We start from the raw sequence: 22,835 nt of genomic DNA, 5'->3' as shown, positions 1-22,835 counted from the left end.
GGGTTGTCCACATTGGAGTGCCTGGCTCCGGCTCCTGGCTCCAGCTTCCTTTCCATGTGCACCCTGGGAGGCAAAAGGGATGGCTCAGGTGGCTGGATCCCTGCCACCCAACTGCGGATACCTGGGTGAAGTCCCCAGTTTCCAGTTTTGGTCTTGGCTAGGACCATTGTGGGCATTTTGGGAGTGAGCCAGTGAGCGGGGGCTCTCTCTCTCTGTCTGCTTCTTGAATAAACAGAAAATCTTTTTCTTAAAAAAAGTTTATTTTGGGCTGGTGCTGTGGTACAGCAGGTTAAACCACTGGCTGCTCCGCTTCTGATCCAGCGTCCTGCTAATGAGCCTGGGAAGGCAGTGGATGATGGCACAAGTATGTGGATCCTTGCATCCACTTGGGAGACCCAGATGAGTTCCTGGCTTCTGGCTTCAGCCTGGCCCAGCCCCAACATGGCTACCATTTGCAAGTGGACTAACAGATGGAAGATTTCTTTTTTTCTCTCTCTCTCCCTTTCTTCCTATCCCTCTGCCTTTCAAATAAATCTTTTTTTAAAAAAAAATCCCTGTATTTTGGAGCAAATTTTTTTGAAATCTATGTCTACAAAAGTCTTCAAAGTCCCGGTTGCCCCTCTTCCAGGCCAGCTCTCTGCTGTGGCTAGGGAGTGCAGTGGAGGATGGCCCAAGTGCTTGGGCCCTGTACCCCATGGGAGACCAGGAGAAGCACCTGGCTCCTGGCTTCAGATCAGCGCGGTGCGCCAGCCGCAGCGCGCTACCACGGCGGCCATTGGAGGGTGAACCAACGGCAAAAGGAAGACCTTTCTCTCTGTCTCTCTCTCACTGTCCACTCTGCCTGTCTAAAAAAAAAAAAAAAAAAGTCTTCAAAGTCTAGGAAAAGATCATATTATGAATAAACTATGCATGACTTTCATTCTTTAAGATCAAAGTAGATGCTTGTTCGCTCCATTTCCCATGAAGTTTCTGAAGTGTCTTCCTACAGGACAGCCACAGCTTGGCCTGGAGTGTGACGTCCCAGCAGCCGGAGCCTGAGGAAGACGCCGTTCATGGTCCTGAAGGTCACGGGCACTCACAAGGCCGCCCACTCTTGGTCAAGAGACTTTGGGTCCCACCCACCCTTCCCCTCCCACCCCATCCTACTGCAGCCTTGGCCTGAGAACCTAGCAAAGGATTCCCTTTGGGGGGGAGAAGAGGTAGAAGAATGGATGAGATACCTCCCCAGGCTCACATTCTGTTATTTTTTTTTCTTTTTTCTTTCTTTCTTTCTTTTTTTTTTTTTTTTTTTTTTGGACAGGCAGAGTGGACAGTGAGAGAGAGAGAGAGAGAGAGAGAGAGAAAGGTCTTCCTTTGCCGTTGGTTCACCCTCCAATGACCGCCCGCGGCTGGCGTGCTGCGGCCAACACACGGTGCTGATCTGAAGGCAGGAGCCAGGTGTTTCTCCTGGTCTCCCATGCGGGTGCAGGGCCCAAGCACTTGGGCCATCCTCCACTGCACTCCCGGGCCATAGCAGAGAGCTGACCTGGAAGAGGAGCAACCGGGACAGAATCTGGTGCCCCGACCGGGACTAGAACCCGGTGTGCCAGCGCCGCAAGGCGGAGGATTAGCCTATTGAGCCACAGCGCCGGCCAAGATTCTGTTATTTAAAAAAAATAATTTAATTTTATTTATTTGAAAACCAGAGAGACAGAGACAGAAAAACACACAGACGGACAGAGATCTCTCATCTGCTAGTTCACTCTCCAAATACTTCCACAAGCTGGGGCTGGGCTGGGCCTAAGCTGGATGCCAGGAGCTCAACCCAGGCCTCCCTGTGGGCTGCAGGAGCCCAGGTGCTGGAGCCATCCACCTGTTGCCTCCCAGGGTGTGCATTTGCAGGAAGCTGGAATCAGGACCATGGCCAGGACTCAAACACAGGCACTCCGAAATGGGATTATGGGTGTCCCAACCAGCACCCTAACCGCTATGACAGACGCCCACCCCCCACATTCTGCTTGGTGCCCATATTCCATGTCCAGGGTCCCCGACCCCAAGGGTCTGAGCGCTGGCTGCTTGTCTTATTCCCTCCCAACAACCCTCTGAGAACATGGGTCCTCCAAGAGACGGACAGCTCTTTGTCTCGTGTCCCCTGGTGAGCCAGTGACAGACCGACCTGGACAAAACCATGCACAGCGTGTGCTATTTGCGTGCACACAGTAGGGTCTCAAACCTGCCAGCCTGCCCTGCGCCCTGTTTCCTAGGTGCTTTCTCCAACACCTGACTTATTATCCGCTGCACCGGTAAAGCCATCGAGCAGTGGTGGGGAGGGGAGACCATGGAGGGAGGCTGATGGAGGCTCAGAGGCAGGCGGGCAGGCCAAGGACACCTTTCAGCATGCAAACAGCTTCCCGTGGAAGCAGAACGGGCCTTCTCATTCTCTTGGGATCTGGTCCCTAGACCAGGAGCCCAGCCCAGGTGTGGCGGGGGAGGGCCCGTGGGGAGTGGGCGCCCAGGAAGAGAGAAACGCAAACTCCCCCCTACACACACACACACACACACACGAACACACACACGTTGGCAGGCCAGGCCCCTCCGTCTCCACCCTGGCATGGACCCTTTCCCCAACTTCCGATTTTACACGCCCTGCCTCAGTTTCTCTGTTGGTTCCGGAGGGAAGGGGGTCTCCTCATTTCTCCCCTTTGCGCTGAGCCCCTCCTTCCTCTTCTCCCATCACCTGCGTGGGTCCCCCTCCCACGTCCACTTTGACACGGGGAGGGTCTGGGGAGGGCGAGATGGCAAGCACGTGACGGACACCCCTCCCCCAGCCCCGTGCCCCGCTCCCACGGCGGGTGGGGAGGTTGCGGGATCTGGTCCCCAGGCCCCCTCGCCAGCGCCAGCTCCCCCTCCCGTCCCCGCTCTCAGCGGACCACCCCCCCCCCCCGCTTGGTTGGAGCCCAAAGACGAGCTGGGGGCGGGGCGGGGGGCGGAGCCCGCCACAAAGGCTCGGCGCGGCCGAGGGGGCGGGGGTGGGGCGGAATCCCGGCCGCGGGCGAGGCGGGGAGGCGGCGGCGCAGGGTGGCCCCGGCCGGCCGGGCGGGGTCGCGCCTGGTGGCGGTCCCCGGCGCCGCGAGGGCGGAGAGCCGGGCGGGGGGCGCGTCATGTGGCCGCTCACGGTCCCGCCGCTGCCGCTGCCGCTGCTGCTGATGCTATGCCCAGGCCTCGCCGGACAGGTAAGGGCCCGGCGGGCAGGTGCGGGCGCGGGGGGCTCCAGGAGGGGCGGGGAGCCCCGAGGGTTCCCAGGGGAACGGCAATTGGGGGTGCTCCAGGAGCACCCCCACCCCCCACGGAGCCTCAGGGGTGGTGAAGGGCTGGGGGTCGCCGCGGGGAAGGGGCTGCTGGGCCGTTCACCCCGGCTTGGGGGGGAAGAGGCACTTCATATCCTGTCTGGGGCTGGGACAGTTTGGGGGTGCAGCGGGACACCGGCTTGGCGGTTGTCATTCCCTGGGCGACCCGGAGCCCACACCCCACCTCCTGGCTGGCGTGAAGTGGGGTGAAGGGGAAAACTTCGGGGGGCCTTTGCCTTTCCCCTGCACGGCTGGGGGACTTGGGGTGAAGACCCTCCCCCATCACGCACACACACTCCTCGCCTGCACCCCCAGTGTGGGAAGGGGGCGGGACTCACGTGTGAGTGACTGACAGGGACGTGTGTGGGGTGCAGGGTGAACGTGTCTTTGTGTCCAGGCTTGGGTGTGACCGAGGGGAGTTTGCGTGTGGGGGCGTCCACTTGGGAGTGAGTTGGGGTGTGTGTACGGCGGGGAGAGCCTGATGGGTGACGGTGCCTGGCTGCCACCCGTGTTGGGGTGGTGGTGCCAGGCGGGCGAGCCAGCCGTGGGAGTTGTGTGCCTGTGTGTTCCTGGCAGCCAGGACTGATCCCAGCGCTGTGTGTGACAGTGTCCCCTTGGGCATACAAAACTTGTGTGGCCAGGTGTGTGGCTGTGTGAGCGCACCGAGGTGACCCAGCACATGCGGTTCTGGGCCTTAAGTGCCTGGGAAGGGGCCTTGGGGGGCGAGTGACTGCGTGCAGGCGTGTGTGTGTGTGTGTGTGTGTTAGTGCCTCACACACACTGCTTCTCCCTCCCCATCCTTCCGCAAGGTTTGCAAAATGTGGGGGTCCAGGCATCTTCAGCTCTTAGGGAACCTCTCTTGTACTCTATCCTGGGGATAGGAGCACCCCCAAATTCCCAGCTCTAGACGAGCTCAAAGGGAAGCTGGAATCGAAAACAAGGATCGAAATAGCAGTGAGCATGCATTAAGTGGCTGCTGTAGCAGGCACTTGCTCGAGCCCACAGGGTGAGCGGAGGCGTTTCAGCCCCTCAGCCCCTACCTGGGGGTGCTGTCCGTACCCTTGCTCTGTAGATGGGGAAACTGAGGCGCGGGGAAAAGAAACAACTTCTGCTGAAAGACTCACAGCTCAAGAGTGGCAGAGAGAGCATTGGAATGGGAGGCAGTCGGGCTCCCGTGTCCACATGGTCAGCTTTTTGTTAAATAGCCCACCCCATGGATGGGGAAAGGGCTTGTGGAGATGTCGCAAGGTGGGGTTTTCAGCTCGAAATTCAGATTTAAAACCCTCTGGTCACCTTCCCTCTCCTGTACTGCACGCTGTACCCACCCCAGGAGGGCACTGGGAGAGATGGAGGTTTGCATCTAGATGCAAGAATTTCTGAGGGACCACGGGAGAGGTTGGGGGGTGGGGCCCCTCTTTCCAGGGTCTGCATCTCAGCACCTGCCCGCTGGGTGGGAGAGGGGCCGTGTCCAGCACCTGGCACCAGGCTACACACAGTAGGAGCTTAATGGATCCCTGATCCAGAGAGAAACAGAGAGAGAGAGAGAGGCATGGATTTGCAAAACGACTGGGGAAAATGGCCAGAAATGGAGTTGAATTTGGATTCCCAAAGGATCCTTGGCATCAGCACCTGGGGATCGCCCCTATCCGTGCTAGCCCCTAGGGAATGCCAGGCTTCCTGTCGTGTCACCCACATTGGCTGGGGACACAATTTGCTGTGAGAGGTAGTGGGTGAGCGCTACAAACTCCAAGGCCCAGAGTTCCCTGGGGGCGGGGCTCGCCTGGGTCCTCCTAGGGGAGGGGCTTAGCAGGGCGGCGTAGGGGCGGGGCTAAACGCAGGCAAGGGGCGGGGCTGCCGGAGTTCTGCTGCGGGCTGCAGTGCCTCCCAGCGGCCAGCACAGGTATGGCGCCCCGGGGAGCCCCAGGGAGGTTCTGTCCTCTCCATGGCTTCCCAGAGATCCGTCCCGGGTCCCTGATGGGCTGTGGGCTCCACCAGGGCTCTTTCCTGGAAGCCATTCGTTTATTCATTCATGTATCCGTCCATTCATTAAACACAGGGGGTACAGCCGTGACCCAAGTGGTCAAATCCCTTCTCTCTCACACTGACCTTTTAGCAGAGGAAACGTACAAGAACCAAATAAATATATAATACAAAGTCAACAGCGAGGTCCATGTATAGGAACATCAGGTAAATGTCGAGACGAGCAGACGGGCAAAGGAGATTACAGAGAGACCAGGGCGGGAAGTAGGAGCGGCCAGGTGTCTCTAGGGGGCTGATATTTTTACTTCTTTTTTTTTTTCTTTTTTTTTTTTTTTTTGACAGGCAGAGTGGACAGTGAGAGAGAGAGACAGAGAGAAAGGTCTTCCTTTTGCCATTGGTTCACCCTCCAATGGCCGCCGCGGTAGCGCGCTGCAGCCGGCGCACCGCGCTGATCCGATGGCAGGAGCCAGGTGCTTCTCCTGGTCTCCCATGAGGTGCAGGGCCCAAGCACTTGGGCCATCCTCCACTGCACTCCCTAGCCACAGCAGAGAGCTGGCCTGGAAGAGGGGCAACCGGGACAGGATCGGTGCCCCGACCGGGACTAGAACCCGGTGTGCCGGCGCCGCAAGGCGGAGGATTAGCCTAGTGAGCCGCGGCGCCGGCCAATATTTTTACTTCTTATTTATTTTCTAAAGACAGGCAAAGACATCTTCCATCAGCTGATTCACTCCCTTATGCACGCAACAGCCGGGCCGGGCTGAAGCCAGGAGCCTGGAATTCCATCCGGGTCTCCCACGTGGGTGGCAGGGGTCCAAGCACTTGAACCATCACCTGTGCATTGGTGGGAAGCTGGCTAGGGAGCAGAGGTGGGACTCGAACTCAAGCACTCAGATATGGGACGTGGCCAAATGCCTGCCCCAGGAAGTGTCGTTTAATGCGACAGCTGGAGGAGGTGAGAGAGGGAGCCCTGTGGGTATCCCAGAGGAAAAGCGTGGAAGGAAGGAGGAACAGCAGGAGCAGGTGCAAAGGCCCTGGGGTAGGGACGAGTCTGGTGTGTTTGAGAGCCATGAGGAGGCTGGTGTGGGCGAGAGGGATTTGGGATTTGGGTGAGGCCGGGGCACCTAGGAACTTGTGTGCTGTGAGACTGAGTTTGGGTTTGAGCTGGAAAGTAGGACCTGTCGGAGTCATTGTCCCTCCATCCAGGGTCTGTCTCTGGTGTTCTGGGTTCTGGTCTGTGATAGATTTGGAGCTCTCAGACATCCTGATAGCCCCAAGCCCCCCCCCCTTCCCTGTGGGAAAGGTACCAGCTTCCTAACCACTGGGAAGATCCCCCCAGATCTGGCTATATCCTTGGCACTATTTGGGTTTGGGGCCACTTGTTCCTGGAACCCCTCATCTCCCACAGGATAAAGGGAGGTGGATTGTCAGTTTGGATCATGTATCTCAGGGCTTTCGCATTTAACGTTCCCTCTGCCAGGGGTGCTGCCCCTCTAAGTAACTCCTTGCTGTCCTTTCTGCTTAAATGTCACCTCCTCTAAGAAGCCCGCCCTAAGCACCAGCTGAGATGGCCGCCCTCTGCTGCTCTCTGCGCGCCTCTCTGTGTTCTTCTTCTTTGTCATCCTGCTCTTGCCTTTTCACGGCTTGTCTGCTTATCCGTCAGCTGGCTCCTCATCACAGCAGAAACCCGTCAGGGCCCAGGGGTCTTTCCAGTGCCTAGGACAGAGCTCGGCCCACAGCAGGTGCTCAACGAATTTTTAAAAATGTATTTACTGGCCGGCGCCGCGGCTCAGTAAGCTAATCCTCTGCCTGTGGCACCGGCACACCGGGTTCTAGTCCCGGTCGTGGCGCCAGATTCTGTCCTGGTTGTCCCTCTTCCAGGCCAGCTCTCTGCTGTGGCCAGGGAGTACAGTGGAGGATGGCCCAAGTGCTTGGGCCCTGCACCCCATGGGAGACCAGGAGAAGCACCTGGCTCCTGCCTTCGGATCAGCGCGGTGCTCCGGCTGGCTGCGGCCATTGGAGGGTGCACCAACGGCAAAGGAAGACCTTTCTCTCTGTCTCTCTCTCTCTCTCTCTCTCACTGTCCACTCTGCCTGTCAAAAAAAAAAAAAAAAAAATGTAGTTACTGATTTGAGAGGCAGAGAGGCGCACGCACATGAGACAGCGCCATCTGCTGGTGCACACCCCAAATGCCTGCAGTGGCTGGGGCTGGGCCAGGGCGGGGCTGAAGCTGAGGCCTCCCACGGGGGTGGCAGGAGCTCAGTGGCTTGAGCCCCTCCCACAGTCTGCACGGACCGCAGCGTGGGATGTGGGAACTGCAGGCTTATTCCCGCCTCGGGACATTCCTGTGCAACGCCAGGCGCGCATCCAGCCTGGCTTTCTCTGGAACTCGTGACTCCCGTTCCGTTGGCCCCTCTTTCCCACGAGGGGTATGTGTCAAGACCCCCCCCCCAGTGAATGCCCAAAACGGCACACAGCCCTGGCCCCTAAACAGGCACGAGGGGAACTTGGAAAGTTCCTGGGGAGTGGGCGTAAGCGCTGAGTTTAGGGGCAGGCGTTTAACCTAGCGGTTCAGACGCCCACACCCCACATCACAGTGCCAGAGTGGCTTCCCCACGCTAGCTCCTGACTCCAGCTCCCTGGAAGGAAATGGTGATGGCTCAAGTGACTGGGTTCCAGCCCCCGACGTGGGAGACTGGTGACTCTCCCAGCTCCTGACTCTGGTCCCAGCCAGTGTGGGCATTTGGGGAGTGAACCAGCGCATGGAAGCGCTCTCTCTCTCTCTCTCTCTCTCTCTCTCATCTGCTCCTCTGTCTGTCTCTCTGCTTCTCAAATCAATAAATACAGAATTTGAAAATATTTTTTAAAATATTTATTTATATATTTATTTGAAAGGCAGAGTTACAGGGGTATGCAGGGGGAATAAAAAGAGTTCTTCCAGCCTCTGGTTCACTCTCCAGATGGCCACAATGGCAGGGGTCAGGCCAGGTCAAAGCCGGCAGCCTGGAACTCCATCTGGATCTCCCACGCAGGTGCAGGGGCCCAAGCACTTGGGCCGCCTTCTGCTGCTGCTTTCCCAGGCCATAGCAGAGAGCTGGATCGGAAGTGGAGCAGGGGCCGGCGCTGTGGCATAACGGGTAAAGCCTGCAGTGCCAGCTCCCATATGGGCGCCAGTTCGAGTCCTGGCTGCTCCACTTCCGATCCAGCTCTCTGCTGTGGCCTGGGAAAACAGTGGAAGATGGCCTAAGTCCTTGAGCCCCTGCATCCACATGGGAGACCTGGAAGAAGCTCCTGGCTTTGGCTCAGCTCTGGCTGTTGTGGCTATCTGGGGAGTGAACCAGCGGATGCAAGACCTCTCTCTGTCACTCTCTCTCTCTCTCTGCCTCTCAAATAAGATAAATAAATTAAAACAAACAAACAAACAAACAAACAAAAACAGTGGAGCAGCCAGGACTCAAACCCGCACTCACAGGGGATGCCGGCACCGCAGGTGGCAGCTTTACCTACTGCACCACAGCACCAGCCCGAGATGTTTATTTTAGTTGCACAAAGGTTTGAAACCCATGCACAACTTTCCACACGTGTTTCCCACAAACTGAGGGCAGCTGGTGTGCGTGCCTTGCAACATGCTTTAGCATCCAAATGAACATCTTCTCATTTCGCTTCCGGGAACGTCTGAGGTCCTCTGGTGCTGTGTGCTCTCCCGTGGGCCCTGTGGTGTTGCTACCTAGTGCTGGAGTTCATCCGTCCCTCCATGTTTTATGCCCTGGCCCCTGTTTTGTGCCACTGCTCTTGCACTTTGGGGCTGTTACTAAGTAAAACAAGGCTTCCTTGAACACAAGCACGGTAACCAGGATGTGACGAACGGGCGGGTGGTGTCTGCAGCGTGGATACGCTGGACCAGGGGGCCATTTGTCTCCTGGGCAGGGTGGAGTGCGGAGGGATGAGATTTCATCGCCCAGAGAAGCCCACAACTTCAAAGTTACCAAGTGCTTGCTTCTGGAATTTTCCGTGTACTCTTCTGGGAAAGTTGACCGTGCCCGTGGTGGGAAACACCGTGGCAGGAGGGGTCCCAGGAACCACGTGCCGCAAGACCACAAGACCAGAGGCATCAAGAAAACCCGTCTTCTTACCTTGTGCCTGAGGTCCCACCAGCACGGGGCACAGCTGTTTAGGGCTAAGACCCTGTTCTTGGTGGGGCAATTACAGCCCACATCCCGTGTTGGAGTGCTCGGGTTTGAGCCCCGGCTCCGCTTCTGATTCAGCTCCCTGGGAGGCAGCAGGTGGTGGCTCAAATACCCGGGTCTTTGACATTGACCTGGGCTGGAACCCGATCCACGCAGGAGCTACAGATTGAGTTCTGAGTTCCTGGCTTTCGCCTTGGCCCAGCCCCCACTGTGGCAGGTGTTTGGGGCATGAACCAGTGGATGGAAGACCTCTCTCTGCCTTTCAAATAACACTTTCTTTTTATTTTAAAAAGATCCTGTCTTCCCCAGGCTCCTGTAGAACGTGTAAAAGTCCAAAATGGGAGGAAATGAAAGGAAACCTTTAAGACGGCTATGAGAGTAAGGGCAGGGCAGAGCTGAGGCGGGGCTAGGTCTTTAATTAAAGAGCGGGAGCGCCACCTGCTGGTGAAGTGAGGTTTGTGCAGGGGCTGTGTGTGTCTACGTGACCGTGGGTATGTGGGTGTGTGCCTGTGTTTGCAGGTGTATACCTGCGTGTGTGTGTGTGCGTGCGCGCAGGTGTGTGCATGCTTGTAGCCCCCTGCCAGAGGAGAGCAAGTGAGACCCTCGCTTCAAGTGCAAAATTTAAGGGAACTCCAAAAACCTCATTAACCAAGATATTTTAATACATTTAAATTTTTTTAAATTTAAAAATATTTTTAAAAGATTTGTTTGAAAGACAGAGTTATAGAGAGACAGAGAGAGATCTTGAATCTGCTGGTTTATTTCCTAAATGGTCACAACAGTCAGGGCTGTGCCAGGCTGAAGCCAGGAGCCAGGAGCTTCATCCGGGTCTCCCATGTGGGTGGCAGAGGCCCAAGGACTTGGGCCATCTGCTGCTGCTTTCCCAGGCATATTAGCAGGGAGCTGGATCAGAAGTGGAGTATCCAAGACTCGAACCGGTGCTCAAATGGAGTGCCAGCATTGCAGGCGGCTGCTTTACCCTCTATACCACAAGGCTGGCCCTTGAATGCAATATTTTAAAGAAATGAAAATTCATGTGAAGAAATCTATGATGAGCACAATATCAACATTTTACATATAGATGAGGTCCAAGTCTGCACCTGACTTTAATCCTGGCCCATGGGAGCAGGACTGTGGTGTCCCTGTGGACGGTTCAGGGACAACGCACAGCGGTCCCTTGGTGTCATCGGGGGATTGGTCCCAGGACCTCTGCAGGTGCCCAAATCCCCAAATCTCAAGTCTCCCCTTTAAAAGCGGTGCAGTATTAGCAGAGCGCCTGAGCCCATTGCCCTGTAAGCTTCGTTTTGCATCATCCATCTCTCGCTGAGAGACGCCTGCTACGGTCTAAGTGCTGTGTCCAGAGCCATGAGGCCAGGGAAGCGTCTCTCAGGTGCTCAGGGAGGTAGGGGTCTCTTCCTGACCGTTTTCCACCTGCACTGGGCTGACGTGGGTTCGGAGCGAGGACTGCAAGTACTTGGCGCTGGTCAGGCTGTACCCTTGCTGACTTCATCGTCGGCACCCAGACCTGCTGCCTTCGCAGATTCATTTACGTACGGAGCGCCTCTCGGGCTGGGACCCCCACGCCTCGCACCGGCGCTGGGTGACCGGGCGCACTCTGCAGCGCCTGGCTGTGTTGGGACAAAGGCTGTGCTGACGGGAACAGGAGACTTCGCTCCTACATTCTTTAGAGAACAGCTCAGTGTCTTCACCCCTGGGTGGGGGCCCGCCCGGCTCACGACTTCATCTCCCCCCCCCCCCCCAGGGTTCAGGCACCAACCAAGCAGAAGCCGGAAGAGAGCAGAGAAGGCTCAGAGACACAGCCCCTACCCTCTGCAGGCTGCGTTGGCTCCCAGGAACCCCCGGCGGCTCTCCCAGGCCCGCCTGCAGGGCCCTAACAGTCCCGCGTCTCCTGCATCTGTGGCTGCGATGGCCAGGACTGGGCTGCACCAAACCAGGCTGCTGAGTCGGGAGCTCCGTCCAGGTCTCCCACGTGGGTGGCAGGGACCCAAGCATTTGAGCCATCGCCACTGCTTCCCAGGGCACGCATGCGCAAGGAGCTGGCATGAGGCGCAGAGCCTGGGACTAGGGCGTCCCAGGGGGCGGCTTACCCGCTTGGCTCAATGCCTGCCCCTCTGAGCCCCTCGTAGCAGGTGAGAAGGCCGGTGTCACTGCACAAGAGGGAAGGAAACAGAAGGCAAAGCCAGTTGAACGTGGGTACTTTAAAAAGTTAATAGAAAACGGAAAGAAGTGGCTGGCTTTGTGTGACCAAGCAGGGTAAAGCCACCACCTGCAGTGCCGGCATCCCATAGGGGCGCCAGTTCGAGTCCCGGCTGCTCCACTTCTGATCCAGCTCCCTGCTCATGCGCCTGGGAAGGCAGCAGTGATGGCCCAAGTGCCTGGGGCCCTGCCACCCCCGTGGGAGACCCGGATGGAGCTCCTGGCTCCTGGTTTCAGCCTGGCCCAGAAGTGAAACAAATCTTTAAAAAAGAAAATGGGACAAAAAGAGAACATTGCTTTAGTCCCACGATTTTGAAAATTCATGCATTTGAGGGATATTCAAAAAGTTCACAAAAATGTGTATTATGAGAGAAACTATGGATAGTTTGAAAAAAAATTTTTTTTTGCCTACCATAATGTTTGCTTCCACTTTTCCATGGACCTCTTGGGGTCTCCCCTAGCTGCTCAGCTTTCAAGCCCTGAAATTATCTTCATTATTCTCGTAAAAAATACATAGCCAGCAAAGGTGAGCTAGTCTTTGTAACTTCTGCACTGATCCCCATGAAAAAGGACCCACAGCGAGGCACTGGGGACGTGGAGAGATGTGGCAGCCTGCTGTGGAGTGGCTCCCGCCGTCCAAGTCGGAGAAGGGCACGGCAGGCACAGGGTACACAGTGCAAAGCGTCAAGTCCAAAGGGCTTCCTGGAGGAGGCGGCATTGGAGTTGAGTCTTGCAGGATGAGTGAGTGAAGGTGAGAGGGTGGATAGTCCAGGCAGAAGGCAGTCCCTGGCTGTGCTAACAAGCCTTGGAGGCCCATGGTGGGTTGTGGAAGTGGGCGGCAGGGTGGAGTGTGGATGGTACATGTGGGGAGGCCAGAAAGGAGGTGAAGTTGGGGACGGAGAAACCGTGATCTGAAGGCCTTGTAAGTGGGTTTGGGACTTGGAAATTTACTGAGCTGGCCGTGGGGAGTCATAGAAGAGGGGTGTGTGTGTGTGCATGTGTGTGTGTTTAAGGGGAGACAGCTCTTTTTACGATTTATTTATTTATTCGAAATTCAGAGTTACACAGAGAGAGAAGGAGAGGCAGAGAGAGAGAAAGAGAGCGGTCTTCCATCCACTGGTTCACTCCCCAATTGACTGCAATGGCCGGAGCTGCACCAATCCGAAGCCAGGAGCCAGGAGCTTCTTCTGGGTCTCCTACGTGGGTGCAGGGGCCCAAGCACTTGGGCCATTTTCTGCTGCTTTCCCAGGCCACAGCAGAGAGCTGGATCAGAAGTGGAGCAGCCAGGACTCGAACCGGCGCCCACATGGGGTGCCGGCACTGCAGGTGGCGGCTTTCCCGCTACGCCACAGCGCTGGCTCCAAATATTTCTGTTTGTGACTGGCTTATTTCACCCAGCAGAACGTCCTCAAGGTGCACCCACGTTGCGGCAGGGGCCAGAACTTCCTCCCTTTGAAGACTGAGTCCTGTCCCTTGCGTGGCCAGACCACACTCTGTCTCCTATCCGCCCCCCCATCCATCCGTGCACTGACGCTGGGTTGTGTCCACCTTTGGAGTATCACGAACACTGCTGGTGCGCACACGTCTGTGCACACAGCTCCTGGAGACCTTGCTCTCCAATCTTTAGGACATACACCCAGCAAGGGAGTTGCTGGGTCATGTGGGATTCTGCACGTAGGTTTTTGAGGGCTCTCAAAACCCAGGAGTTCCAGGGCTTCTACATCCTTGCCAACACTGGTTGTTTTCTTTTTTTAAAAAATGACTATTGATTTATTTGAAAGGCTGAGTGACAGAGAGAGGGGGAGAGAGAGGTCTTCCATTTGCCAATTCATTCCACAAATACTTGCAATAACTTGAGCTGGGCCAGGCTGGAGCCAGGAGCCAGGAACTGCAGGCAGGTCTCCCACGTGAGTGGCAGGACCTCAACTCCTGGAGCCGCCACCTGCTGCCTCTCAGGGCAGTAGGAAGCTGGAATCCGGAGCGGAGCTGGAACTTGAATCCAGGCGCTGCACTACTGGGATGCGGTGTTCCCAAGCAGCGTCTCAGCCGTTACCCAAATGTCCACCCTCCTTATTTGACAAGCGAGAAGGACAGTCCTGCCCGCTGCGTAGGTTATTCTGCGGGTCCAGTGAGTTAGCAGGTGCACTTCAGCCATGGTTTGAGGAGGGCTTGTTCTCGCTAAGGCGCATGTTCAAGAAGATAGCCATGGTGGAGGTGCTGGGAGATGGTGACATCATTAAGAGAGATCAGTGCTTTTCTTTGTAAGAAATGTTTCTTTTTATCTACTGAAAGGTAGAGTGACGGGGACATGGAGAGAGATGGGCGGCGGGAGAAAGAGAGCGAGCGCCTGTCTGCTGGTTCCCTTCCCAAATGCCCACAAATGGCCCCAGGCTGGGCCCAAGTCAGGAGTGGAAACTCGAGCCAGGTCTTCCACGTGGGCTGCAGCAATGCAGTCACTTCAGGTTTAGGGCGTTTCTATCATTCCCAACAGATCTCTGGGATCTGCGCACCACCCCTCTGCCTGCCCCAGTTCCGGTCATAAACCTACTTCCTGTCTGTTGGTTTGCCTTTTTCCGGACGTTTTGTGTACATGGAGCCTGGCTTCTTCTTCTTCTTCTTCTTCTTCTTTTTTTTTTTTTTTTTTTTTTGACAGGCAGAGTGGACAGTGAGAGAGAGACAGAGAGAAAGGGCTTCTTTTGCCGTTGGTTCACCCTCCAATGGCCGCTGCGGCTGGCGCACCGCGCTGATCCAATGGCAGGAGCCAGGTGCTTCTCCTGGTCTCCCATGGGGTGCAGGGCCCAAGCACTTGGGCCATCCTCCACTGCACTCCCTGGCCACAGCAGAGAGCTGGCCTGGAAGAGGGGCAACCGGGACAGGATCGGTGCCCCGACCGGGACTAGAACCCGGTGTGCCGGCGCCGCTAGGCGGAGGATTAGCCTAGTGAGGCGCGGTGCCGGCCTGGCTTCTTTTACTGAGCTAATATTTGGAGCTTCATCCACACGACAGTGGGTATCAATAGCTCCCTCCTTCTTACTGATGAATTAGACGCATGACGTTGGTGGACCACTGCTTGTCCGTTGGCCAGATGATAGGCATTGGGGTCGTTTCATTCACTTTGAAAAATGCTGGTATGAAAATTTACATTCACGTATGTCCATGTTCATAGGTGACGTGGGGTTAAAAGATGTTTATGTCGGTGCAACAATTTGTAAGAATCCATACATAGTTTTTTTAAAAGGTTTATTTATTTATTTGAAAGCAGAGTTACAGAGAGAGAGAGAGAGAGAGTCTTCCATCTGCTGGTTCACTCCCCAGATAGCTGCATTGGCCAGGGCTGGGCCAGGCTGAAGCCAGGAGCCTGGCCCTCCATCCAGGTCTCCCACATGGGTGGCAGGGATCTGAGCACTTGGACCATCTCCTGCTGCTTTCCCAGGCACATTAGCAGGGAGCCAATCAGGGGCTGGAGCTGGGAATCAAACCCCAGGCACTCTGACGTGGAATACGATGCCTCAACTGCTAAGCCCACCAAGCTTCTTACAGCAAAACACGCCTCATGCGAGGACGCAGTTGGTGGGGAATTCCCTAGAGAGTCATCCCAGTATTTCTCTTTCTTTTTGTAAAATTTATTCTAAAGGCAGAGTTGCAGAGAAAGAGAGACGCAGAGAGAGAGAGGGAGGGATGGGAAGATCACTCTCAGGTGCACAGCAGGGAGCTGGATCGGAAGTGGAGCAGCTGAGATTCGAACTGGTGCTCATATGGGATGCCGGTGCCAGGCAGCAGCTTGACCCCCTCTGCCACAACACAGGTGAGGGTCTGCCAGAGAAGCAAACCACTGTAGGTGCTTCTGAGAGAGGGAATTTAATAGAGGGCATTGGCGAAGTGGAAGATTGAGGAGCCAAGATCTGGGAACCCAGCCACAAACCAGAGCAGAAGGTTGCGGGGGGGTGCTAGTCGGGGGGAGCAGACCTTGGGGTGGGGTGCCCGAGAAGGAGCTCTTTCAGCTTCGCTGGGAGCGCTGTCAGAAACCAGTTAAGCCGACACCATGGCTCAACAGACTAATCCTCCGCCTTGCAGCGCCGGCACACCAGGTTCTAGTCCCAGTCGGGGCGCCGGATTCTGTCCCGGTTGCCCCTCTTCCAGGCCAGCTCTCTGCTATGGCCCGGGAGTGCAGTGGAGGATGGCCCAAATGCTTGGGTCCTGCACCCCATGGGAGACCAGGAGAAGCACCTGGCTCCTGCCTTCGGATCAGCGCCATGCGCTGGCCGCAGCGGCCATTGGAGGGTGAACCAACGGCAAAAAGGAAGACCTTTCTCTCTGTCTCTCTCTCTCTCTCTCACTATCCACTCTGCCTGTCAAAAAAAAAAAAAAGAAAAGAAAAGAAAAGAAAGAAAGAAAGAAAGAAAGAAACCAGTTAAGCAAACAGAGAAGGGAGAGATACCCTGGATCTCCCTCCATGCCTCTTTATTGGATGCACCTCGCAGTGTGCAAAGGATTCTGGGAAATGTAGTTTTCTGGCGGGAAGGGGCAAGGCACAGAAGCAGGGGAACACTGGGTGTGCATCTGTGGTGGTTGCCGACGTGGGCGGAGGGCACAGCAAGTGCCAAGCCCCTGAGGCAGGCGTGTGTCTGACGGAGCTGAAGCCTTGGGAGTGGGTGCCCAGGCCCAGGCGCGGAGGGGGTGTGCAGAATGAGAGTGGGGAGGGACCTGGGACAAAGTCCTGGGAGTGAAGGTGTACAGGGAGTGGACAGGGAGCAGGGAGGTGGGGACAGAACGAGGAAAGAGGGAGTGAGCCCTGCAGACTGGGAGGTCGGTGGCGCCTCTGCTGAGTGCAGTCTGGGAGGCAAAGAGGCGGGGCGTGGGGAAGTGAACCCAGCGAGTCTAGACGGCTCCTTGGATCACAGACTCAGTCTCCCACAGAGCCTACAGTGAGACCAGGAGCCCAGTGGCCCCCGGTGGGGCTCAGCAGCCTTGGGGTCTGAAAACATCCTTGGGTTCAAATCCTGGGCTCCCACGTAGCCTGCCGGGTCACCCCAAGCTGGTCCTGTCTCCCCTCTGAGCTGTAGGTGGGCGGAACCACTGTGCGTTCCATGGGCGGCTGTGCCAAGTTCTAGGAAGCTTCTCTGCGGAGCTGAGCATTCATAAACACCAGCTTTCCTACAAAAAAGCAAGACCCTCCCCCTTTATGTATCCTGGGGTCATTTATCAGCTGCAAACAGTAACAACCAGCCTGGCAGCGGCGAAGTCCGCAGGGTGTTTCACACTCACCGGCTCCCCCTACTCCGCACCCCTACCCCAGGACCTTGGCACCTGCTGTTCCACTGTCTGGCAGTCTTTCACTGGGCCATTCACAGGTTGTCCGTCCACCCACCCACCCACCCACTTGATGAAGACAGTGGCAGAGAGAAGTCGCAGGTCCCACGGAGGCAAAGCAATCTCTCTGGGGTTGTCCAGCTCGGGGAAAAAAAAAAAAAAAGGCGGCTGAAGACCCCCCCACGCCCCCCACCCTTCCCCAACCTCGACCCCCGCCCGGTGCGCCTCTCCCCCGGCCCGGCCGCTGCGGGAAACACCTGAGTCATCGCCGCCTCCAGACGGCGGCGGCGAGAGGTGATGCGGGGACGCCGGGAGGGGGCGTGGGTGCAGCCAAAACAGAGGGATGGAAACCCGCCCCGCGCCGCTCGGGACGCGGGTGGGCGAGGGCCTGGGGCCGGGGCCGAGTCGCAGGCAGGAGGCCGCGTGCCGGGTCTCTGCGGTCCCCGGCGGCGCGGAGACCGGGACCCCCGCGCTGCCCAAGTGACCCCCAGGGCCGGGGTGGGGGGCGGCTGCGGGCCCCTCTCGTCCCCACCCCGCCTCCCCCCACCACCAGAGTGGGCTTCATCCGGGGGGAAGCCCCTTCCCCCAGCCCGCGGAGACCCTGGGCTGCCCGACCCGAGGGAGCGCACAGGTGTCTGGCCCCCGGCGCGCCGCCCCTGCCTAGGCTCCTGGGGGGTCTGGCGAGCCGCGGTCACCGTCCCGACCGTAGTAGGTGGCCGGGGGTGGGGGGCGGCTGCTCGTGGTAACGCCGGGCCCAAGCGGCCGGGGGTTCCGCGAGGGGCGGTGCGCGGAGGGCAGCCCGGGAATACCGCGGGGGGTGGGGGCGGGGGCGGGAACACCGGCTGGGGGCGGGGCTGGGGATGCCGCCGCCGCCGCGGTGGGAGTGGGGTGGGGGGGCGGGCGGGAGTGCCTCCAGCAGCCGGGGGGTGGGTCCCCTGCCCCGGGGGGCGGTCCCCGGCACGGGGGCGGCGCGGCGGCGGGGAGGGGGCGGGGGCTGTCTGGGTGCCCCCCGCCCCCCGCCGGGCTCCGGGCCGGAGCCGTGACGTCACGGCGGCTGGAAGTGCCCGGCGCGGAGGCGCGGGAGGGGGTTGGGGGGGGCCCGAGCCGGCGCTTTATAAAGCCGAGCCCGCGAGGCGCGCCGAGCCGCAGCCCGCGTCCCCGAGCCCCCCCCCCCGGCCCGCCCCCTGCCCCAGCCCGCGCTCGCGACCCCCGCTTCCTCCGGGGGTGGGTGGGTGGGTGGGTGTGCCTGGGTGGCTTAGGGACCGTGCGCCCGGCGGCCCCGGGGCATGAGGCGGGGGCGCGATGTCGGTGCCGCTGCTCAAGATCGGGGCGGTGCTGAGCACCATGGCCATGGTCACCAACTGGATGTCGCAGACGCTGCCCTCGCTCGTGGGGCTCAACGGCACCGTGTCCCGCGCGGGCGCTTCCGAGAAAATCGTGAGTGGCCGCCGCGCGGGGGGCGCTCCCTTGGGGGGGGCGTGGTGCCCGCGCCGCAGCCGCAGCCCCCGGGGGGACCTCGGACCACCAGCGCCTGGCGCGCCGGGGCGGGGGGCGGGCGGGCGGCTCTCCCGGGACCCGCTCAGCCTCCCTCCCGGTGCTGGTATTATTATTGATTGCTGTTACTATTATTAATGAGCAGGGTGGCCCGAACGCAGGCAAACGCGCCAGGCTCGCGGGGGCCCGGCCCGGCCCCCGGGGCGGAGGCCACAGGGGCTGCGGAATGGAGCCTGGTCCCGGCCCGAGCGGGGCGAGCGGAGCGGGCGGGATCTGGGGGGCTGGGAGGGGCCCTGCGCCGGATGGAGAGGGAGAGGCTCGGGGTCTCCCAGTGGCACCTCCACCTGCAGGGGCTCCGAGTAGTTCTGAGTGTCTCTCTGCTTCTCGGGATGTGTCTTTCTGTCTCTCCCTGTCTCTGTATCTCTTTGCATCTCTCTTTTCTACTCCCCCCGGAACACCCCCCCCCCCCACAGCAAGTGCTGAATATTTGTCCGCAGCTGCCTCACTCGTCCTCCCAGGGAGCCACACCGGGGCCACCACCTCCGGAAACTCCAGGATTGCGCCCTCCCGCCCCATCCACCACCCCCGCATCGCCTATGTCCTCCTGCTTCCCCCCGGGTTAATAACGGTGGTCCTGGGGAGACAGAAGGGGTCTTCCTGCCTTGTGACGTCCCTTAGTCTCCTCCAGCTCGGCCCCTGGGGGAGCCCCTCCCATCTTCTGTCTCCAGGACCCCTCCCCCTAGGTGCTTCTGGGATGCCCGGGCTCCCTCTCCCCTCCCTGTTGCCCCAACTTCGCCAGTCCCCACTGTTTGGTTCCCGGTAGCCACCACACCACACCACCTCTTTTCCCCTTGCTGGAAGGCAAGACTTGGGTTCCAAGGGTTGCAGGCTAATGGTGCTGGTGGTGTGGGTGTGTGTGTGTGTGTGGGGAGGCATATCCACTGGGACCAAGCTTTGTCCGGTCCCTGGGCGCAGTTGGAATTGGGCTTGGCACAGGTGACACCCTTAAGTCCAGATTCCCACTGGCAGCCCGTGTGTGAGGCAGCAGTGTCTATCACACCAAGTGGCATTGTCTGGGGTTTGTCGTGGTGTGTCTGTTGAGGGGGCAGGTAAGAGTCGGGGGCATCAGGACAAAGTTTGTGTGCAAGTGTGTCTTCCTGGGTGTGAGAGTGAGTGTGAGTGTTGAGACGCTGTGCTGTGTCCCTGCCTGTAGGTTGGGGTGTGTGTGTGTGTGTGTGTTTGCAGGTGTGCCTGGGAGTTTGTGACACAGCCTTCTTGTTGTTGACATCCCAGTGGGGAGGGAGCAGCCCCACACCTCCCTCCCCGCCGCCTGAGAGTGTACACATGCATGCGTGTGTTGTGCGCGGGTGTGTGTGTGAAGGCAAGCAGGTGGCGTGTTCCGAGGAGGCTTGCACAAGCGGGCAACTCTGCCTTGGGTGTGTGTGTTTGCAGGGTGGATGTGTTTGCCTATGTGGGCAAGTGTGTATCTAGGAGTGTGTGTGTGTGTGCCTGTGTTGTATGGATGTGGGTGAATCCCTGGGCGCATTGTATGTTCTCTGTAAGGCTGTTTGTGTGCGTCCACGCAGACCTGGTCCCCACTCCAGCCCTTTCATAGCTAATAGCCCTTTGATCCGGTACTGTGTGAGAAATCAGTGGCTGAAAGCTAATGGTTCGCCCATCCTCCTCCCCCCAGGCTCACCATTGTCTTTCCAGTAGAGCTTTCCATAGAATGAGATGCAGAGGGGCTGGGAGAGGACAGTGACTTGAGGATGCTTGGGGAGTCTGAGAGACCTGGGTTGGAATCTAGATTTTTCTCCACCTTGCTGTGTGGCCCCAGGCCAGTAACTTCACTACCCCAAGCTATAGTTTCCTTGTCTATTAAAAAAAAAAAAATGGAAATGCTAATTTCCAACTCAGCTGTTGCGGGTATCAGAGACTCTACTGTCCTGATGCTTGCCCATTCCTTCTGTCGCTCCACCCAACTCTCCATCCACTCATCCATCCATCCATCTTTATATTTGTCCTTGGATCAATCCATCCATCTAGGCACCCACCACTCCTTCCACCCATCCATTATCCACCATCTAACCATCTCTATCCTCTGTGCGTCCATCCCTCAACCCGTCCGCGTCTCCATCCACCCACCCGTTCATCCTTCCTCCTTTTTATTTCTTCAGTGAACCTACTGAGCGCATCCACTGTGTGGAGCGTGTGTATCCTGGAAAGCCCCCAGTTCCGTGCCGTTCATAGCGCATGCTGAGGTGGTGTTAGGACTTGGAGTTGAGCTCATCTGGGCTTGAATTCTGGCCCTACAATTAACTAGTTGTATGACCTTGGGGAAATTATTCCGTCTTTCTAAGCTCCAACCTCCTTATTAGTCAAGGATTCTGAGTCTCCATTAGACCATAAGGTCCGCATCTTCTTTAGAACTGAACCCTAAGGCCGGCTGCATAGCAGGCCTACGAAAAATAATTGTCAATTGGCTGAACCAACAATTGACCCTTCAGACGGGTCCTCGGATTCCACTTTTAAATGTAAACAAATGACTGGGCGCAAAGTAGGTACTTGTCCTGTCAGGAGGGCTTTTGTGTATCCTTGTAGCCAAGCACGTAGTAGGCCTGCAATAAACAGTTGTCAAACATCCAGATCAGCTTCAGCTCGCTCAGGATTGGGGAGGATGGCCGGAAGTGCCCAGACACGTAGCAGGTGCTGGGTTGAGAGGACTTGCAGGGCTAGGTGAGCACCGGTGTGGGAGGGAGATGGGGAGGGGTTCTGGAATTGAAGCAGTGGCAATTCCCAAAGTTCCGGGGCAGGAGGTTGGGTGCTGCTGTTTGCCTTAATAAAGGACCTCACTGGTGGGTGGGGTTAAGCCCAGACCCTTGGGTCATACTCCTTTCTGTCCCCAACCCCCAACCTGGAGAAGCAGTTTGGCATTCTTGTGGGAGGAGGCAGGAGGAAGTTGCCCCTTCCACTACCTTTGGCCAACTCCCAGCGTAGAGCATCCCTGTGGGATGGGAGCCTTCCCCAGAATGGCTGGGGATCGTAAATCCAGGACCAGACTAAGAGCTGTCAGCCCCATTGCCAGCGACTGCGTCCTCGTGGGGCCTGGTGCCCTCGTGGGGCCTGGTGCGAGCACGTCCTTGCCCCTCCCCCCCTTAGGCAAGAGGAGGCAGGAGATGTGTTTTTTTTTTTTTTTTTTTTTGACAGGCAGAGTGGACAGTGAGAGAGAGAGAGAAACAGAGAGAAAGGTCTTCCTTTTTGCCGTTGGTTCACCCTCCAATGGCTGCCATGGCCCGCGCGCTGCGGCCAGTGCACCGCGCTGATCCGATGGCAGGAGCCAGGTGCTTCTCCTGGTCTCCCATGGGGTGCAGGGCCCAAGCACTTGGGCCATCCTCCTCTGCACTCCCGGGCCACAGCAGAGAGCTGGCCTGGAAGAGGGGCAACCGGGACAGGATCGGTGCCCCGACCGGGACTAGAACCTGGTGTGCCGGCGCCACTAGGTGGAGGATTAGCCTGTTGAGCCACGGCGCCAGCCTAGGAGATGTGTTCTACGCTGGGGGAAGTGGGGAGGGTGGGGGCAGGTGTCAGAAGACCCTCTTTGAGGACTTCCCCGTGAGGAACCGAAGCTTGGGCATCCGTGTCTCTTCTTGACAGTTCTCTGGAAAGCCCTGGATAGCCCGTGTCTGGTCCAGAGAGACAACACTACACAACTTCAAGTTCCAACACTGCTTCTTGAGGGCTCTGTCCATGGTAGCCATTGTCCACTGAGGAACCTGAGATGATGGAGGCTCTCTTGGGATCCGGTCGTTGGGGCAAGAAATAAGGGGGCAGAGCAGATCCTTTTCCCGCTCCTAAAACTTCGCCTGTTATTTTTTTCTCACTCACAGTTCATTGGTCAAAGCAAGCCATGTGACCACGTCTAACTTCAAAGAGTGACAGGTGTGACCAAATGTTCGTGAATGCCTCCCCTACTCTTGGCGGTCCCTCCTTCTCTTACCTGAACAATGAGAACTCTGGCTTCTAACACTTCAGCTCCTATGGCTGAACCCCGGTGGCTTTGTAAGAAAGAGAGGGGCCTGCACTGTGGTGCAGCTGCCACCTGTGACCCTGGCATCCCATATTGGAGTGTTCAAGTTGTAGCTGCTCCACTTCTGGTCCAGCTCCCTGCTGATGCGCCTGGCAAGGCGGAGGAAGATGGACTAAGTATGTGGGTCCCTGCCGCCCATGTGGAAGACCAGCATGGGGTTCGACAATTTGCCATCCATTGGTTCACTCCCCAAATGGCCTCAACAGCCAGGTCTGGGCCAGGCCAAAGTCAGGACCC

The 22,835-nt window shown here is 57.9% G+C and overlaps 1 protein-coding gene across 2 annotated transcripts in view; it reads left to right on the top strand.

The window, feature by feature from the left end:
* The first annotated feature begins 3,190 nt into the window (after positions 1 to 3,190).
* Positions 3,191 to 22,835, top strand: part of OLFM2 (olfactomedin 2) — a 58,341-nt gene continuing 38,696 nt past the window's right edge. Inside the window, exon 1 of one of the 2 annotated variants that reach the window (XM_062179133.1) lies at positions 3,191 to 3,212. Coding sequence is in view for 1 of the 2 variants with exons in the window: in XM_062179132.1 (XP_062035116.1) it covers positions 18,320 to 18,454 (135 nt within the window). In the remaining variant the exon portion in view is untranslated. Of the gene's footprint in view, positions 3,213 to 18,319; positions 18,455 to 22,835 lie in introns of those variants that run through there. The other variant, XM_062179132.1, reaches the window with a different exon arrangement.

This window comes from Lepus europaeus, chromosome 20 (genome assembly GCF_033115175.1).
Source record: "Lepus europaeus isolate LE1 chromosome 20, mLepTim1.pri, whole genome shotgun sequence".
In the NCBI taxonomy this organism is placed as follows: Eukaryota; Metazoa; Chordata; class Mammalia; order Lagomorpha; family Leporidae; genus Lepus; species Lepus europaeus.
This window is presented reverse-complemented; position numbering and strand designations above follow the sequence as displayed.